Source organism: Streptopelia decaocto, assembly GCF_964273445.1.
Source record: "Streptopelia decaocto genome assembly, chromosome: 9".
In the NCBI taxonomy this organism is placed as follows: Eukaryota; Metazoa; Chordata; class Aves; order Columbiformes; family Columbidae; genus Streptopelia; species Streptopelia decaocto.
Window position 1 is genome coordinate 2,467,803 of NC_138664.1, and position 18,064 is coordinate 2,485,866.

General features: G+C 49.2%; 1 protein-coding gene across 2 annotated transcripts in view; it reads right to left on the reverse strand.

Annotated features, from left to right (window-relative positions):
* SHC4 (SHC adaptor protein 4) overlaps positions 1-17,390 on the reverse strand; it is a 29,742-nt gene extending 12,352 nt beyond the window's left edge. For both annotated transcript variants that reach the window (XM_082060888.1, XM_082060887.1), the window contains exons 1-5: positions 16,021-17,390; positions 9,063-9,133; positions 3,176-3,239; positions 2,724-2,843; positions 1,034-1,087 (exon numbers count right to left, since the gene is read on the reverse strand). In XM_082060888.1, the coding sequence (XP_081917014.1) occupies positions 1,034-1,087; positions 2,724-2,843; positions 3,176-3,239; positions 9,063-9,133; positions 16,021-16,599 (888 nt within the window). In that variant the 5' untranslated portion in view covers positions 16,600-17,390. The remainder of the gene's footprint in view (positions 1-1,033; positions 1,088-2,723; positions 2,844-3,175; positions 3,240-9,062; positions 9,134-16,020) is intronic.
* Positions 17,391-18,064: the final 674 nt, after the last annotated feature.

Below are 18,064 nucleotides of genomic sequence, written 5' to 3' on the forward strand. Positions count from 1 at the left end.
ATTTGGACATGAAGCACTGCGATGCTGGAGCTACCTGGAAATCCACATCAGGAAGAGCCTGCGAAGCCCAAGGACTGTACTGCACAGTGCGGTGTATTAGGACAGCACAGGCACCCTAAGGTGAAACGTGAACCTCTCAGACTCCCAGAATGCCGTAAGCGCCACACAGGGCTGGTTCCCAGCTATTTTCCCTTCCCTGCTCCTAAATCCAAAGAGGCAGATCTGTCATTTTCCAGTCAAAGCTGGATCTGGCTACCGCCCCAGTGTTATCGAAAGCGTGACCCAGAGCCTTCTCTTTTCCCTGTTTCATAACACAAGAACAGGGAGACATTCGACAAAACTGAAGGGCAGAAAATTCAAAACTGATTAAAAAAAATACCATTTTTCATACCCCACGGAGTGTGAAATTCGGAATACTGGTAGGGCTGAGCTGGCTCAGATTTGAAGAGGGAACGAGACATGTTCATGGATGACAAATTCTCCACCTAACAATCATTGCAATAAAGGGTTTGGAACAGGACAGAAAAGCTCTTGCTTGAAAACATCAGTGACTTCATGACTATGATACTAAGCGAAAAACTCACGTCTGCAGGAAGAAGGTGGTTATGCCATATCTGCTTCATGGGAGCTGTTTCCTTAACTCAAAATTAGCCTAAAAATTCAGAGGTGCCAGTGCTGACCACTTTTGTGACAGGTATTGGATTGCAGGGACCACAGATCTGATGCAATTCCTATGTTCGTGTGTTCTTATTTTTAGATCCTTAAGTCCAAGGGCTTTTGAATGAACAGAGGCTGACTGATGGGCAACAGGAAAGTTAACTACGCATAGCTATCAAAGATCCACTGAGTTTATTCCATATCTCCTTTTCAGTTTCAGCACCTCAGCCTTCTTGTGTTACTGGTCATGATCCAGAAGTGCGGTGTACTCAGTGCTTTGGAGAGGAAGGGAGGAAGCAAAGTATCTGCAGGTACTCTTCCTCTCATAATAATTTCATTATACCTGTGGAAGTATATCTTATAAATCAATACTTACTGGGTCACCTCCAGAAGCAAATGAGATGGACTGCATGTGATGGTTGGCAATAATCTGAAAAGCATGATAAACTAGTTAAACATGCTCATGTGCAACATATTTAGGAAACAGCAGAGCATATATCTTCATAAAGCAAGCAATTAGTTCCTGTCTACCCAAGCCATTAATACATGCACATATCATTTGTGAAGGAAGGAGATAAAATGCTAATGTTTGAGACTACCCATTCATACTTAGCAACACCTAGATCCCCACGTAATCTTCCTCAAAGGGTTTTCAGAATGAATTCAGCCACCAGCTTCTAACCTGGTCAGTATGAAGCTAAATGAGACTATGAAGCTAATGAGGGGAATAACTGGAGACACTGGATGCATTTACGAAGTCTTGAGATATTCATTCATTTTAAAATTACCAACAATTTTATTTAAACGCCTGCCATATGTAATGGTGGTGTTTTTACAAACAGACCCCACTGACACTGATTGTATTCTCTCTCACCACTAGCATCAAACTGTTACCTGGTGGAAATTTCACTAGCTAGATCAAGCATTGACTATTCTTGGTTTCAAACACTACCTCATCTCTGGAGACAAACTGCTCTTTGTTACAAAATCAAGTGAGGTAGATTACACAGGTGTGAACACACTGAAACATAATGGCAAGAAGAGAATAAATAGGACTTTCCATTTGCAAAGGTCTAGTAATGAAAGACCTAGAAAGAGTTTCAAGACAGTGCCCTGCATGCCAGTGTGTGCAGTGACCGGGCACATCAGTGCGTTTGGAAGCGGATCTGTCCAGCCAGCTTTCAGTCCAGTTACAAACAGGAACAAGTCAGAAGGGCCATGCTTTAGCTTCCAACCCCCAGAGTTTCAACTGCTGCACCTGAAAAGAAGGGAAACCTGGTGCCATAAACCCTTACTCCTCCTAGCACAGAGATCCAAGCGAAAAGAGACCTCTGTGCTGCAGGCAAACCCCCGGGAGCTGCGTGATGCTCAGCATGGCATCAGCTCAGTGCAATGATTCCTCGGAGCCAGGAAGCCAAAACTGATGCTCCCTGATGCTCCCCTGCTCCAGCTTGGAATGCAACCCTCTGGTGACCCTGGACGAGATCATCCTGGGAACTGAAGCCAACATTTGAAGGAGTAATTAGGAGGGCAACACAAAGCTCCTCGTCACATCTGCCAAGAAGGGAGCACACCCCAGTTCCAGAGCAGATCCAGGCTCTTGATGGAGCCCAGAGTCTTTGCACAGTATAACTGATTATGCACATATATTTCGCATCTGTAAAATAGCTTTGAATGACACCAAAGCCAAGATCTGACTCATTATTTATATCAGGTGTTTTTCCCTAGGACTTGTCAGAAACTCCAGTCAGGACTAGTGCCTTGCTTATTAGGCACTACACAGGCAGAGACACATGCAGAGAAACGGTTTGCCAAGTGCTTAAGGATCTCTCCCCATGGAAGACACCATCATAAACAAGAAGGGCATGTTCTACATGTCCAATTCCTCCAAAGTGCTCTCATTTTTAAATTCAGAGGCATCATGTAATTCAGCTTTACCAGGCACATACAAGAAAACTAAAGGATGCTGCTTGCCCTTTGAAGCACCCAGCCTTTCCTTCAGAAGCCACAAAAGGAGGAGAATACAGTAGCATAGACAAAAGGACACTGATTTATGTGTCTCTCACCTGCTGCGTGTCAACATTAGTCAGAGTGAGGCTGCTTGTTGAAATGGTCAGCTTTATGTTCATGCCAGAAAACTGAAGGTTACTTTTGCCAAGTACAGAAGACAGAAACTTCACCGGAGGCTTTGAACAAAGGAAAAAAAGAAAGAGACTGTCAGTTGATTCTGTCAGGGGCAGAAACATAAAGTCAAGTAGATTTTACTGTATCTTATTGAGAACTTAAAAGGAATAAGGATAATGGCTTGATCAAATGCAAAGAGATCTTCTAACAAATATCAACCTTGAATACAATGTGTATACATGGGGCTTATGGCAATAATGGGAAAAACGTTTTAAAAAAATATGGATTAATGTGCACTAACTCCACCACAGACTGAAGCCTGTTAGGGAACCATGTATCCAGCTTATCTAAAGCAGATATAGAAAATTAATCGTTCAGGTAAAAAAGTATTTACCTTGCGCTTTTTTATAGCTCCGTTTGTACCTGATACAGCTTCACACAGTCGGCTTATTGCTTCCCTACAAATAGAAAAAATACAGCACAAACTGTTGGATCATTTCACATGCATTATCTGTAATGGGGCCAGCAACCCTGAAATTCATCATCATCATCCCACTTAAAAACACTTCAGTCTTCCGGAAGGTCTTTCACAGTTGCTTTTCTTTCTTCTTTCCTCCCACTGTTAAAACAAAAAACCAACAAAAGAACCCCACAAACCAACACAAACCCCAACAAACCTATTTAACAAAATACAATGATTCAGCAGCCTGGGTTGGGTTGATTCTTTTTCTTCATACAACACACCAGTTTCACCTAAAGAAAATGTGGTTTGTTGGGTTTGTTTTGTTGTTGCTGTTTTAAGTCAACTAACCACAAGAAACTCAGAAGGCCTTATGCCTCCAAATCCTTTTTCTCAGTATGGCTGATAGGTCTCTTGTTTGGCAGGTAGGAAGCCTTCCCTGCCTTAATCCTTCTTATATAGAGCAGCAGGGGCACACTGAGTGAGCCCAGCTGAGAGCCCTCATTGCCTTTCTGGTCTTTGGGCTTTCTCTTTTGGTTTTGGGGGTTTCTTTTAAGTGGGGAGAAAAAAAGGAGCTGTAAGCCGCTTCTCCAGTTCTTTATCAAATCTGAGGTCTCAGTTCGTATCTTTCAGCACTGAAAATCAGTGACGCTGCATTGAATATTCCTGTCAGAGAACATCCTGAGAAATTCAACCTGGACACTGTCAAAACGAATGGACCCTCACCCATGGCAAAATTATAAACATGTAATGAATATGTTCTGAGTGACAACAGCAGGGAAGAAGAAGAGCCTCATCGTGGGCTGCACAGGATGGGTCAGAAACAGAGCCTTTTACACATCGCCTTTTTTTAGCCTTTTAAAGCAAACACTTCCCCTGCCCAGCTGAAAATATGCTTTTGAAGCAAATTCCTGACATCCTTCTTCTTTAGCTCTTGTTTTATTTAGGTGTACCAGGAGAAAGGCCAAAACTAAAAAAAATGAATGGGAAACGCATCCTGCGGGATGATCTTGCAGATTCCAATAATCAGCTTGGAAAATGAGAGCTCATCTTCTCATTCAATATTAAAGGAAATTAAAATCAGAGCCAAGACATTAGGGCTGCTTGGAGCCTTCAAGTCTAGCTCTACCTAGAAAGAAAACCAGATACAGAACAAGCGGGAAAAGTAGGGAAGTCATCTATTTTGGTGACAAATGAGTTCTTGCACGCTTGAGGCAGCCCATGTGGAATAAGGAGTCGTAGGCAAAGTTACCAGCAACAGGTCCAGTTCTTGTCCAAGCCAGTGTGGTGACTGCCCACTTCACCTCGCTCTGGATCACTTGTCCAGCAAACAGGAGCCAAAAAGTAGGCAAATAATTTCTTCTTCATAGTTTCTATTACCTATTTTTGGTAGGAGAAATCTTCTCACAGGCATGTCTTGCTGCATACCTCTGGGTGGTCTGCCAGGTGATCTAACAAACCTTCTCAAATATTATTTTAAAGGGGCGAAGAGCAGCAGTTGGGTAACACCTTACTGCTACACCTCAACACTTCTAACCTTCAGTCATTTCTAATGGGCAGGCGGACATGACCTAGAAACTGCACAGTACAATAGGAAGAAAATAAGCTCTCGATATGTCCGTGAGAAACTGAAATAGGATTTACTGTATCTGTGCTTTCTTTCTGGAAATCTGCTATTAATTCATCCTTACAGCTGTTCAAGCAGTCTCTGCTTTCAGATCTGCTGGATGGCATGTACCTGTGCATAGCTTCTATAGATCATCGCCTTCCTTCTGGAGAAATGTGCAACCTTATGGGTTCTGGCATTTGCTTGTCCGTCTGACATCCTCCAAATCTGAGGCAGCAGCAGAAAACTTGGACTTGTTATTCCAGTCATGTTGCTGCTTTTTCTTTCTTCCATCCTTGTTACTCATCCCAAAGCAAAACACTTTGGTTTGGGGATGTTTTTTTGTTTTTCTTTTAAATCACTCTGAATGAGATAACTCCACTGCAGCAGCTCTTCTCAACCCTGAGAGCCACAGAATGAAATCAGGAGAGCTGTAAGGAATTTAAATTGTTCTTGTAGTTTAAGGCAAAGAACATCTTGCTCCTCGACTCCTCAGGCATCTTCTGCCACTTGAAGTGGAATCACTGTCTGTTGGTCCTGCAGTGTGCACACAATTACATAGACTGGCCATCATTTCATTGACACAGTTTTCACTTTCCCTAGTCAGCTCTTTTCACCATCCTGAAAAATACTATTCTGCATCACTTTGGTCTCCTGGGCCATCTCCAGCAGCTGAGCTGCTGCAGAGGTCCCAAACCTGGCCCATCTCCAGCAGCTGACCTGCTGCAGAGGTCCCAAACCTGGTCCTGGCAGATGCCCATCCATTGCAGGGGGAGCTTCCCAGGGGTTATTCTGCTGGGCACCATCAGCGAGGATCAAGGCTGGCACAGTTCCACGGGATCCAGGAGGTGGGATGGGAAAGCAGGACCATACTTCTTCAACTGGGTCACCAAGGCTGCTGAGCACGCTGCTGTAGGCAGCTCCTCACCTCCTGGGCTGAGATGGACCGAACCGGGATGGTGCCACGGTCCCCGTGCAGCCGAGTGCTGCGGGAACTGGTGGCGCTGGGAATTTTTGCCTTCTCCCCCAAAAATCTGGTGCGCCCCCATGCCCCCACATGCACTGCTCCCTCTGCCCTGTTAGCAGCCACCCAGCCACGCTGTGGCCATCAGCAAGGGCTCAGCATGCACTGGGGCAGGAGGGAGTAACAAGGACAGCCCCATTTTTGGCATCCATAAGCTTTTAGATCAGCTCAGCTGTACAGGCTACAGGTTTTTTCAGGGTCTACACCTCTGCAGTGAAGCCCACGGCAGATGCTCTTCGCTGCTCCTCCGCGAGCCCGAGCGAGCGGGAGAGCGACGCGCTGGCAGTAACACTGAGCCGCTTTGTTCATTGTTCCCCCAAATGAGACTCAAAGACGAGAGATGGGCTGATGTAAGCAAGTAAGCATGCTGTTGAAGAATTGCTTTTAAGCATCTAGGGCTGTGCCTACACTATCCAACAGAAAGGGATTGTGTGTCTCAACAAAGTTGAAATTAATCTTCCAAACAAAGTCAGCTTTCTTCCACCAGCCCTCCCCAGCAGAACGCTAAAGATGCCCTTTGCTGCCTGACCATTTTCAAGTTTGCAAGTTAATACCCCGATCTGAGATACGAAATCTCTTCTCCCACAAATGCCCAACCATAATGACTAATAATACGCTTGATTTAAGAAGGGGCCATTCAAAAAAATGCAAAGCTTCTCAAGCAGAAGAACTTGTTACCTTTGCTGTTATTTCTTGGTGTTAAACTTATCACCTACATGGAATTTGAGGTCATATATTTACGCAAAATGGGAGGGTTGTCAGAAAAGCGTAAGACTTGGGTCACAGGCTGGCAGGGCAGAAAGCTGGGAGAGAAAACTGCGGCAGTGAAACCCCCTCTGGCAACCTCACCATCCAGGCACGGAGGGGAGAGAGCACCCCGGTGGGCAGCCCTTCCCTGGCTGTGCTGCGGCCGTGGTCACTCAGAGTGCCGGAAAGGCCACCTCCTGACTTCCTCGATCCTGTGCCTGGTAAGTGACTCTGAAAATGCAAGTCCAGCAAGAAACTAGAAAATAAACCCTCCACGCTCATCTCTTTGGACTCCTCGTAGCACTCTGGCAAACATGAGCTTGTTGATCTTTCCAGCGTTCGTGTGAGGTACGTAAATACCTCTAATTTTAGAGATGAGGAGACTAAGGATGCAAATACACATAAAGCAAGGCAGAGAGCAGGAATAATTAGAGATCCTTTTTACATCATTTTAAAACCAAAGATGCTTCTCTGTTTAGTGAAATGCCATCAGAGTGAAAATATTTTTTAACCCCCAGTACAAATAACAGAGAATATTAAAATGGGACCATTTGCAATAACTCTTTGGTTGGTGCATTGTGCATGCTGGCTATAAACTTACTCCCCTGGAAGAACAATAGGGGAATAATCAATGTTATCTTCGCTCCAGTCAGCTTGTAATCGATCGAACTTTAAAGTTTGCATGCATGAACTCAGCACTTCAGCATTTGGTTTGCAAACAGTTTAAGTTTTGAATTTCTCATGCACAAAAGAGCCCATTAAGGTCAGCAGTGGCATTTTTTTTAGATGATGGAAATATTTCCATTGTTAAGTTTTCACATAGCTCTCGTTAACAAAACCTTACTATTTGAGCCAAATTTAAGTTGGCAAGCTCCAGTTGCACAGTAATTCATATTCATTATTTTCCAGACAAACTGTCCAAATCTCCGTTCTGTAAGTGCAGCAGCACACATACCCCAAGGAGGCGATAACCTCCCTGTGGCCGAGGCTGCTGAATGCAGTGGCTTGGCCTGAGTGTGCCGGGCTCATTGCTTTAGGCTAAGCCTACGGGTTGGCTCCCTGGGATGAGTGACCGACCAGGCTGAGGGAACTGCATTTGTATCTCAGGCACTTCTCCATGTACACACACAGGAACGGGGTGAGTGTGTGCTTCTGCTGATTGTAAATGTCAACAACTGCTGATTTTGAATGTAAAACAAATCAGGCAGCTTTCGAGTGCGGTATATACGCAGTTAAGGACTCCAGTTTTTCAGTTTATTCCTTTTAGTGGATAAGTCTGGGAGCCAATAGGTAGAAATGTAACACTTATCTCTTCATGTTCCTTTCCCTTCTCCAGGATTTCTTTGATATGAACACTTGAGGAAGAAAAAGAGCATCTGTAAACCATCCACCAGCAGGAAGGAAGAGCTGGGCAGGTGCAGGAAGCCTCAACCACACTCCTGGCATCCTCAGCATGAACCATGGCAGAAAAATAGCCGAGGGGAGGAGGGAACATGTCTAAGGCGGGGCCAAAACACTCTGCACCCACCCATCCCTCCAAAAAACCTCTGGAGGTGCTGGGATGGCCAGCAGAGCACTAGTCCCGGCTGCGGGACCGTGAGTCCATCCCAGCGGCGTGCAGTGCTCCGAGTGGGAACAGGCTGCTTATTACGAACACTCAAACACTCCTGCACTGACAGACTTACAAGAACAAAGGCGAAAATAAAACCGGGCTTTTCCGCTCCTGACAGGACATTTCAACAGCCTCATGGGTGCATTAATGACATATTAATGATCTACGCTCAACAACTGGCAGCAATCTGCAGAAGTTGCAAACTTCTCAGTAGACCACAAAACATTTCATGTTTAAACCACATTGAGTCGTATCTGAGAGCAAAATATTCATCTTTTTCTGATTTGCAGCCTGGAAACTTAAGCCTGCAGTACAGTTGGAAACGGCTGTATTTCAGCAAGCTCCCCTTGTGACTCCGCTTCCAAATGAGCACATGGGGTCAAGCAACGCCATACATCTGATGAAAATGCATTCCCTTGTTAGATTGAGGGACTGACGGCACCTTCTGCACAAGGTGTGGAGCAACGCTGCCGAGACCTGTGACACCCAGGCAGGTTCACCCTGAGCTTTGGGTGAGCGGTGCACGGTGCAGGCAGCACGGAGCCCATGGGCATGGCCTGGCTGCAGCTGCAGCTGCAGGGGAGGCTCTCTGCATCCAGAACAAGAATTGGGAGAGAAACTCAATCTGTGGCTGCAACAATTCATTTTCCAACGCAAATAGCCTATTGTAATGATCAAATAATTCAAATCATCGCTTAGGAAAAGAGAAAACAAAACATGCAAACTCCTATTCAAAAATGTCTCAGAGATTGGCATGTACCCTTGGCTTTATACAGAAATCATTGCTTGGGTTTGTCATTCCTGGGCTGAATTTCAGTTTGATACCACCTACCTGGTGACTTGCGTTCGTGTGCCAAAATCCAGGGACCTCATCGACTGCAGCACTTCAATGCAGCCCATGTACTGGGGAACACAGAGGGAAAGGAGGACTATGTTAATATCTAGCAGACAGGTAAGAGGAAGAGCACAGAAGGAAGTAAATGTGATTTCAGCCCACTAAGTATATGCAGAACCACAGTCTAAATGGAAAATCAAATCAGCCATCCTAAAGCTGCTTCTTAAATAGATCTTGTTTTACTGAAAAGGGTAGAGAAGAACAATAAAGATACCAGTGGTTTCAATAAGATAGTACAAAAAAAAAAAAAAAAGGTAAAGCACTCTGGAGGCACAAAATTTCAGTCATTCCTTTTTTCCAGTTCTGCTTATTCCCACTGATTAGCCTGTGGTGCTGAGCTGGGAGAAATGCAGGAACGCTGGAGGGAAATGCCGCGGGGGCAGAGGGCTCTGCACGCCCTGCAGCACCGACGGACGCGCCCCAGCCCCACGCAGGACAGCTCCACGTCCCTGCAGAGCAGCAGGAAGCGTTACCGGCCACGAGGAAACCACTGGCTCCATGCTGCTGCACGTCTGATGACAAATAACCTCTAGAGAAGATGGACGTAGAGCTGCAATTCCAGCTCGTTGCAACAGCTCTTAAGAGCCAGCACTATAAACTGACCTGCTTTAAATTAGCAGCTGATTTCCACGCTTCTGTTGTATGGGGCAGAGCTGGGGGCTATTTTTAATACTTGTTTGGGATTTGCATAGGACTAAATTTCAGAAACATCAAGAATGTGACGGCATGTCAGCCCACAGAATCCTTTGATGTTATGTACAAACCTATGGAACATTTTCATCTCAATGGAGCATGCTAGGCTAAGCCTATCCACTGAGTTTACCTTTTCCAAAACATATCTTACTAATTCCTTCAGCATTTCAGTTGATATCTATTTCTCTGCTGTTGGAGTGTTCTGACATCTCTGTTTCACGAGGCTGCCATAGGTCTGGGTCTCTATGTTTGCACCCTCTCTTCCACAACGAATTCTCCGGGAGGGAAAAGGGCTTTTGGGAACACCCCGCAGTGCTCCCACGGTGCCCACGCAGACCCCTCCTGCAGAAAGGCAGAGCCCCTGGAAACCCCAGGCAGGGACGCGCATGCTCGCTCCTCTTGTTTCGAATGGATGAAGGAAGCGCTCTGTGTCCAGAGAAAGGTACCGTATCGACCTCCTCTGCGTCACTTTGCCTCTGAATCGATTTTTCTGCTGGGCCATTCAGAGGCGGTTGGATTTAGGTATCTGATTCAGCTTTGCAGACTTTCAGAAATGAATGTGTGTGTGTGTGTGTGTGTGTGTGTTAAAAAGAGAAACGTATGTGTGCAGTCAGGCAGGGATTCCACAACAATTATATTATCCCTATTTTGGTTTCTTTCCAGATAGCAATGTAACCCTTGGGAGAACTCCAGAATTAGGTCAGCGCCCTGGAAGGACATCAATAAGAATCTGAAGGGTTAGCAGAACGGCTTCCCTAATGAACATTTAATGACTTTGTAAAGGACGCTGAGAACTATCTTACTTGTTAAAGATATTCCTGCTTAATGGGAACAAAGCAAACGTGGAAAATATGTCTAGAACCTCAGCTCGTAGCATAGCAGAGACCTCAGATCCTACAGTATAAGGTCAAGCATCCTGTGAGCTGCCCCCCTATCCTTGAGAAAAGCAAGATTTAGAGGAGTAGGTGAGTCATATGCTGATAAGTGAGTCCCCATTGCATCCTGAACAGATGCGTAGGAAGCTACTCTAAGCAAAGATGAAAAATCAATATTAGGTTTTTGCATAAGTGACCCTGAGTGAAGCTGAACTTATCAATGATTCACAAAAGACCTTTTTTCTTTTTTTCTTTAAAAGCCTGAGTAGGGAAGTGCATTAACATAGCACCTCACTGCATCTCTATTTTAGCCGCTCTTGGTTATTGAAACCAACACAGTCAGTACTGGCTGAACCTTCACATCTCAGTAGGAGGCTCCATAGAACCAGCAGAGCCCTGGGCATGCTGGGGACACTGTGGGTCTGGGATTGGGGCAGAGGGAGCTGGGGTCACAGAGCTGGGAAGAAGCCCATGGAGAACACAGAAAGGACAATGGGATAGCAGAAGCCTAGTCAAGAAAACCAAAGATGCTCTCTGAGGAAGAAAAGACAATTAACATATAAACACAGTAAAGAGAATGCCTCCATAGCTGAGTGTGATGAGTATGAGAGAAAGGGGAAGGTGGGGGACAATGACAGTGCCCATGTCAGAGACTTCTCCTGCACCTGGACTCCAGTTCAGGTGGTGCCCCTACTCCCCATCCTGATCACCCAAACAGCAGCTCCCATGAAAAAACAGGGGGCTCATCTGGAGATTCAGGGTTGAGGCTCCTGTTTTCCTGCTCCAGGGGGGTTAAGCCAAAGCATCAGCAGGGCAGGAGCTGCGGGTGCCCTCGCACAGCACCCCGGGAGAGGCGGGCGCAGCAGCGCACAGCCGCTCTCTGCACCGCCACAGCGATGAGACCCCCTGCCCTGCAAGGAGCCCAAGCTGTCGGCCAGGTGGCTTTGGAACACGGCAATAGCGGTGCCAGGGGTGCACAGGTTGGTCTGAGGAAGGAGTGCAGCTTCACTGGGGAAGCTGGACACAGGCAGGAGGCTGCTGGAACCCGCCCAGGGCCATGGGCACAGGTATAATTCAGCTACCTATAGAAAAATAAAATGCCCACACTGAAACACATTGAGAGCTTAAGACTTGACATCACCAAAGCAAGCAGATGCTGTACCCACTGATGTGTCAGCAGTAGGATGGAGGGCTCTTGCCAGGACAGGTGACGGCTCTCGGGAGGGAAAGGAGAGACTCGCTGGCCCCTACTGGAAAGAAAACAGCTCCTCTGACAGTGAGAGGTCCCTGCATCTCCCTGCAAAGGGCTGGGGAGAACACCAGCACCGGGGCACTTTGGTTCTCGGTGTTTGAACCCAGAGCTCGATCTGGGGCTGGCTGCTGCTCCCCTGCGCCACCGGGAAGGGGGGAGGCGTGGGAGGGAGGCTGGTTGCTGAAGATGCACACATCCTTTCACATGTATTTACAAGAGATGACGGAGAGTGATTGCAAACAGGATCAGGGACTGTGTGGGAGGAGGTATGAAGGCACTAGACAGGGCCCATGTGAATAAGCTTTTCAGGCACACTCTAATCCAGACCCACGTCTCATTTCATTCCCTGCTATAACGCAGTTAGTGGCTCCAGCTCCAATGACAGCCAGTGATTCACCCGCAGGACTGATACAGGGAGCAGCGCACGGAGCTCCTAATTAAACAACACAGCTGCAGCCTTGCCATTTTACATATTAGTTAACAGGCATTAATTCATGTATAATGCCATGAGCAGCTCCTACAGACCCCACATCCAACTAATAATGAACCCAAGCAACAGGGTTTGCTCAGAGAGGCAGTCAGGAACTGTGCTGCTGCTAAACAGCTTCTGTCCAAACATATGTGAGACTAGGTTCAAATCCTGCAGAAACATAACACAGCGGCCTGGGCAGGAACTGGCCACGAGCAGCAGTGCTGTGGCACAGGAGCACTGCGGGCAGCCCACTCAATGGAAGCATTTGTTTTCCCAGCTGGCTGCCGGGCTTGGGGACACACTCTTACGTGCTGCAGCACCTGGTTGGAGATCCCCCCATTTTCACTCAGCCAGGGATGCGGGGAAGGAGCAATGCACAGATCACTGTAGTTTTGGTGGGAGTTTTCTCAGCCCTTCCTTAGATGCTGCCTGTGGTGGCTTTGGGGCTGAAAAGCAAACCAGGCTAGAAAACAGACCGGACACCTTTGTGGGAGAAAAAAGGATTAAAGACTGTAAAGAACACCAAAAAACCCACTAGTGGTTCTTCAGTGCTAGCCTAAGCCCCTGTATTGCTGTTCTCTGAGGATGGCAAGTGCCAAGGGACTTTGCCTCACGGACGTGCCCTGCTCTGACCTTCCTCCTGGTAGCAGCAGCGGGGCGGACAGAGAGAAAGGCCCTTGGTCTGTGCAGCTCCTCCTGCCCACGCGGCGCAGCCTCTGCCCCAAGGGGCACCAAGCTGTGCCTTTCTCTGATGAAGAATGGCTTTTGCTAAACGGAAGTTTTCCTGGAAGAGTTTGACCCTTTCATTCATGCCTTTTCAATTTTAAAATAAATTTGGAGAAAAAACCTAGGGAAAAGTTTGAAAATGGGTATATATATATATATGTATATATATATATACATATATATATATACACACACACATGCATTTCCCTTTTCTTTTCAGTTGTGCTGAAAAGCCACTTTCTGCAGTGCTGTACTCAGGCCAGGGCTCCAACAGAACTGGTTGGCGCTGCCCTGTCCCCATGCTCCCAGCTGTGACAAAGCAAACGGCTCAGAAAGGTGCGGGTTTCTGTTAAGAAGCCGCTCCCCGGGCCCTGGAGGCAGCGCCAGCGGGGGCAGGTGCAGCCCGTGGGACGGGGTGCTCAGCGGCGGTGCTGTCCCCTGCACCCTGCACCCCGCAGCCTGAGCCCCCCACTCACGACTCACAGCTGCGGCTCTGCAGCCGTGAATCACCAGCGCCCATCTCCTTCCTGCGAGAGCCCCGGCTGTGCGTACGCCTGTAGTTATTTATTGATGACAGCGATGCAGGGTGCAGGGGACGGAGCAGCTCTCCAGGCACGGTGTCCGGGTGCTGCGCATCAGGGAAGTGGCTACAGCTGAACTACCACAATTATTACAAGCACAGGAGAAGCATTGGCAATGCTCTTGCAGCTCTCCTGGGTTGGCTCCTGCAGGCCCACAGCTGCGGGAACAACAGTAGCAGGAAGATGTAGGAAAGATGCAGGAAAGCAACATTTTCCTGTTGCGCTGGGAGGCGATGCCACCCTTCAGAGGCACTGCCCATGAAATGGGGTGACTTCCAGAAAGACTAGTGGAAAACCATACTGGAAATACACCCTGGGCAGCAGCAGCAGGAGGGGACGAGCCCTTCCCTGCTTCACACAACCTTCCCGTCAAGTCCTTCTCTTCTCACTCTTCTGCCTTTCTTGTTCGTGTGCTCCCTGGCGGGTGCCACCTCGGTGCTGCCGCTCTCAGCCCTGGGACACGGCAAAAACCCAAGGAATTCCCTGGGTCTCCTCCCCATGTCAGAAACTGAACTCTTTGAGTGTGCCTCTGGCATGAACATTTCAGGTCCTGTGTGCTGGGCATCTTGATGCCATCCCCAAGCACAGGCCTGTCTGCGGGCCGGCCAAACGCGCGGCTCCTGGAGCTGCCATGGCCCTTGCACTGTCACAGTAAGTCACACCCGACATGTTCATTCACCTATTTTAGCAGCTTGCTGGTGTCAAGACATCATTACTATGAGAATGTAAGGAAAAATAAGCATAAAAGAACACATAGCAACATGGCATTATTGGCTCCCTCCACCTGCTGCACCCCAGGAGAATGTCCCGGGGCCTCCTGTGGCTCCACTCAGAGCAGCGGGTGCCAGGCTGGGGCTCTGTCACCTTTCAGCCAACATCCCATCAAACCAGCTGTGTCACCGCTGCTGGACACCAGGCAGGAGTCTCGCTCCTGCTTGGGGAAAGGTGACTATGGCTATTTCCCCTTGTTGCTCTTCTCGCCTCTGACCTGCCTGTCCTCCTGCTGCATTTGGAAAGGGATTGATTGATTTTTCTTGGCTTTGCACCATTCTTTAGAGTTTTCTGCTTGTGAAACATCACACAGGAGACACAAATTTTGCGTGGCTTCTGGCTTTTTTTACTCCTTCTGGCACATTCTGACACCTCCTGTACACGAAACTGAGAACTCACACACGCACTCTCAGCGCCCTGCCTGCAGTTCACCAGGAGGAATAGACATGGGTTAATACACCCTTGTACAGCCTGTTCCTGTGGTCCCCCTTGCATGTCTGGGACAGGCACAAGCGCTGTGAGAGCTACAGAAGCCCTTTTGGCCAGTGCAGCCATTACATGAGTATTTCTGAGGCAGGTTTAAACTGCTCTCCTGGCCTTTTCCCTGTGGTCTGTACTGGCTCCCTCCATGCAAGACGTGGGCAGTTTTTGCCCAGGGGTGCTTTTGAGAGCTGAAGCGTAAGCACTAAAACGTGCAGGGTCAGAGGCTGAGAGCATAAAGAAGGAAACAATGGCCAGCAAATGGCAAGGTCTAGCTACAGAAATATAAAGTCCAGAGAGGAAAAGAAAACTAGAAAGCCACCAAGTGTGGCAGGGGTGGCGGGAATGAAAGCACCAAGCCCAGAAGGCCTGATATCCTCTTGGCCACTGACTGCTAATTAGCAGATGATACCCACCAACCCCAGTCCACAAGAGAAAAATTCCCAGGAAGGATATTTCAGGGTGTCTTCTGAAGAAATAGGCAGGGTTTTCTGTACATCCTTCACCACAAAAATCAGACACAGCCCATCAAAGGAGGAGGGCGGCTGTTTCATCCTGTCCACTCCCCGCCCGGGGCAGGAGGCACAGACACGAGGTGCTCTGGGCAGCAGCCACAGCCCCGCTCTCAGCAGCTCTCCCACACCCGCTGTGACAAACGTGTCAGCAGCGTGGGCCAACATGCAGCCTAGTGCCTGGGAGCTGTGCTGCGAGGGACGGGAAGCCCTTTTCATGGGCCTCCTCCTCCTCCAACATGCACTTCAGGCCAAAGCAACTCCTGTTTTAATTGCAGCTCAGCTGTACTCCTCAGAGAATCTAAAGATAGGCTTTTGGAAATGGATGCTGTGTTACCTCTGGGAGCAGCTGTGGTCCTTTTAACTCCGTCAGTTTGACACCACAGCCCTATGTACATTAGGGGACAGGAAATATACGGGGGAAGTCAGTGGTTCGGGGCACTAGCTCCAGGAGTGGGAACACAGAGGCCACCCTACAGCCACCTGCACAGTTTGTTTTGTCAGAGAATGAACACCCTGTGAGAAGTACTCACCCGCACGCTGTAGGTCGCTCCTGGCTCCCCCAGGTTTTCACCGCTCTGCACGAGGCTCCTGTCCTGCCTGCCCACAGGAGCGGCCTCCTCGGCTCCCCGCACGGCGCACTCACCCGCCGGCTTTGGGGTCACGGACAGCCTGTCCACGTCAGGCTGTGGGTAGGAGGCCGAGAGGCAGGTGATCTCAGGCGAGGTTGGGCTGCTCGGGATGGTAACGCACTCCATGAGTTTAATTCTTGGCACCTCTTTCATTCCCAGGCAGAAGCTTTTCAGCCCTGGCAGATTTGACGGGTTGGCAAGTTTAATGTTGGCCATCCGAGGGATCAGCGTGCACAGGGTGCTGCAGGTGTCCTGTGGCCCCAAGGAGACATCTTCCGTCAGTATGTTGGGTGTTGAAGAATGGGAAGAGGAGGAAGAACCTTTGATGTTTAAAGACGTACTTTGTGTACCTTCATCTAGGGATGTTATCGAATCGTTCCTGAACCGGCTGTACTTAGCCCTGTGCAGCATTCCTGGATGTCTGAACAACCCTACATACAGGACGTGTCCACCAAGGCTTTGCTGGCTGCGTTCTCTCATAGCCTTGGCAGTTCCGTAACTGGATACTCTCGCATAAATTGGCTCTTGTAGATAAAGTATATGGAAATCAAGCAAGTCAAACAACTTAAAAAACAGAAACCTATTGGATATTTTTGCTGATTCCCTCTCAAGTGTCTTATTTTCTTCAATGGACGCAGCTTAAACCTGCATGGACACCTGGTATTTTTAAGCAGTAATAAAAGCAGCACACAGAAAAGCACATCAGTGGTACAGCGGCTTAAGCTGAAGAGCTGCTACCCAAACCTGCCTTCATTCTTGCCTCAAGCCAGGCACCAGAAGCCGCCCAGCCCTAAAGCCTCGCCGTGTAGCATCGTTAGCCGCGGAGTCCTGACTGCACCGAAAGCTCACCCATGTTCCGGACAAAGCAGAGCAAGAGAGCTACAAGCACAAACGCATTTTCAGACCGGCACGAACCCCGCCAGGTGCCCAGCTCTCTGCATGTCCATCGTCGGCTGCCCCAAAGGAGAAGAGCATCCCTGCGCTGCAGCGCTCCTGCCCCGCGGTCACGCACACAACCAGTATTTTAAGAAAAATACTGAACAGCGCCGGCAGCTCCCGGCGTCAGTCTCGCTGCAAAGTCCTTCAGCACCATAATCCAGAAACAAGTGAATATTCCTGCGCCTCCGGCGCCGCTTCCCGCAGAGCCGGGGGGCAGCGGCCCCGCAGCGCCCGAGCCGCCCCCGCCGCGCCGGCCCCGCTGCAGCCGCCGCCGCCGCCGCTTTTATGAATGAAGTTTTTTTGTGAATGAGGCTGGGCGCGTGCAGGCGGGCAGCGCCGTGAATGGCGCTCGGCGGGCGGCCGCGGCCCGGCGGCCCCCGGGGTGCGCCTCGCAGCCAATCGCCGCCCGCCCCTGGCTCACGCGCCCTCAGCGCCCGGGGAGGGGGACGGGGGGGCGGGCAGGGACCCCCGGGGGTGGTGAAAATCCCCTCAAAGCCCCTTGTGCCGGCAGGTCCCTCTGCCCCCGCGGCACAGGCACAGCCCAGGGCTGAGCCCCCGGGCTGCCCGCTCGGCACCGAGGGCGGGACAGGCTTGTCCCAGCGGCCGCAGCCAGCCCCGGCCGGGGGGAGCCCGTCTGCCCCGCTGCGTGTAGCTCGGGCAGCGAAAGCAGCGAGCCAGGCTTATTTTACTCAGCACGAGTTCCCTGGGCTCCCCACGGGGTTTTGATGCCTGGGGTGGCGTGGTGGGCAGAGAAATGCGGCATCACGGGGGTCAGGCCGAGAAGGGAGAACCAGCCTCGGTTCTCTCCCTTAGCTGAGGTCTTTTCTCTCATTACATAGTCAGTACAGAGTTCACCTTCCTCATGCTCACAGTGATACCGGCCTCAGTCTCTCCTTGCGTTCAGTGCTGTAAATCAGCTGCTGGTGCCTGTGACAGGAGGAGGAAATCATGGGCAGAGAGCTGGAGAGAGACTGAGAGCTCACCACAGCCGGTGCATTTTTTTTCC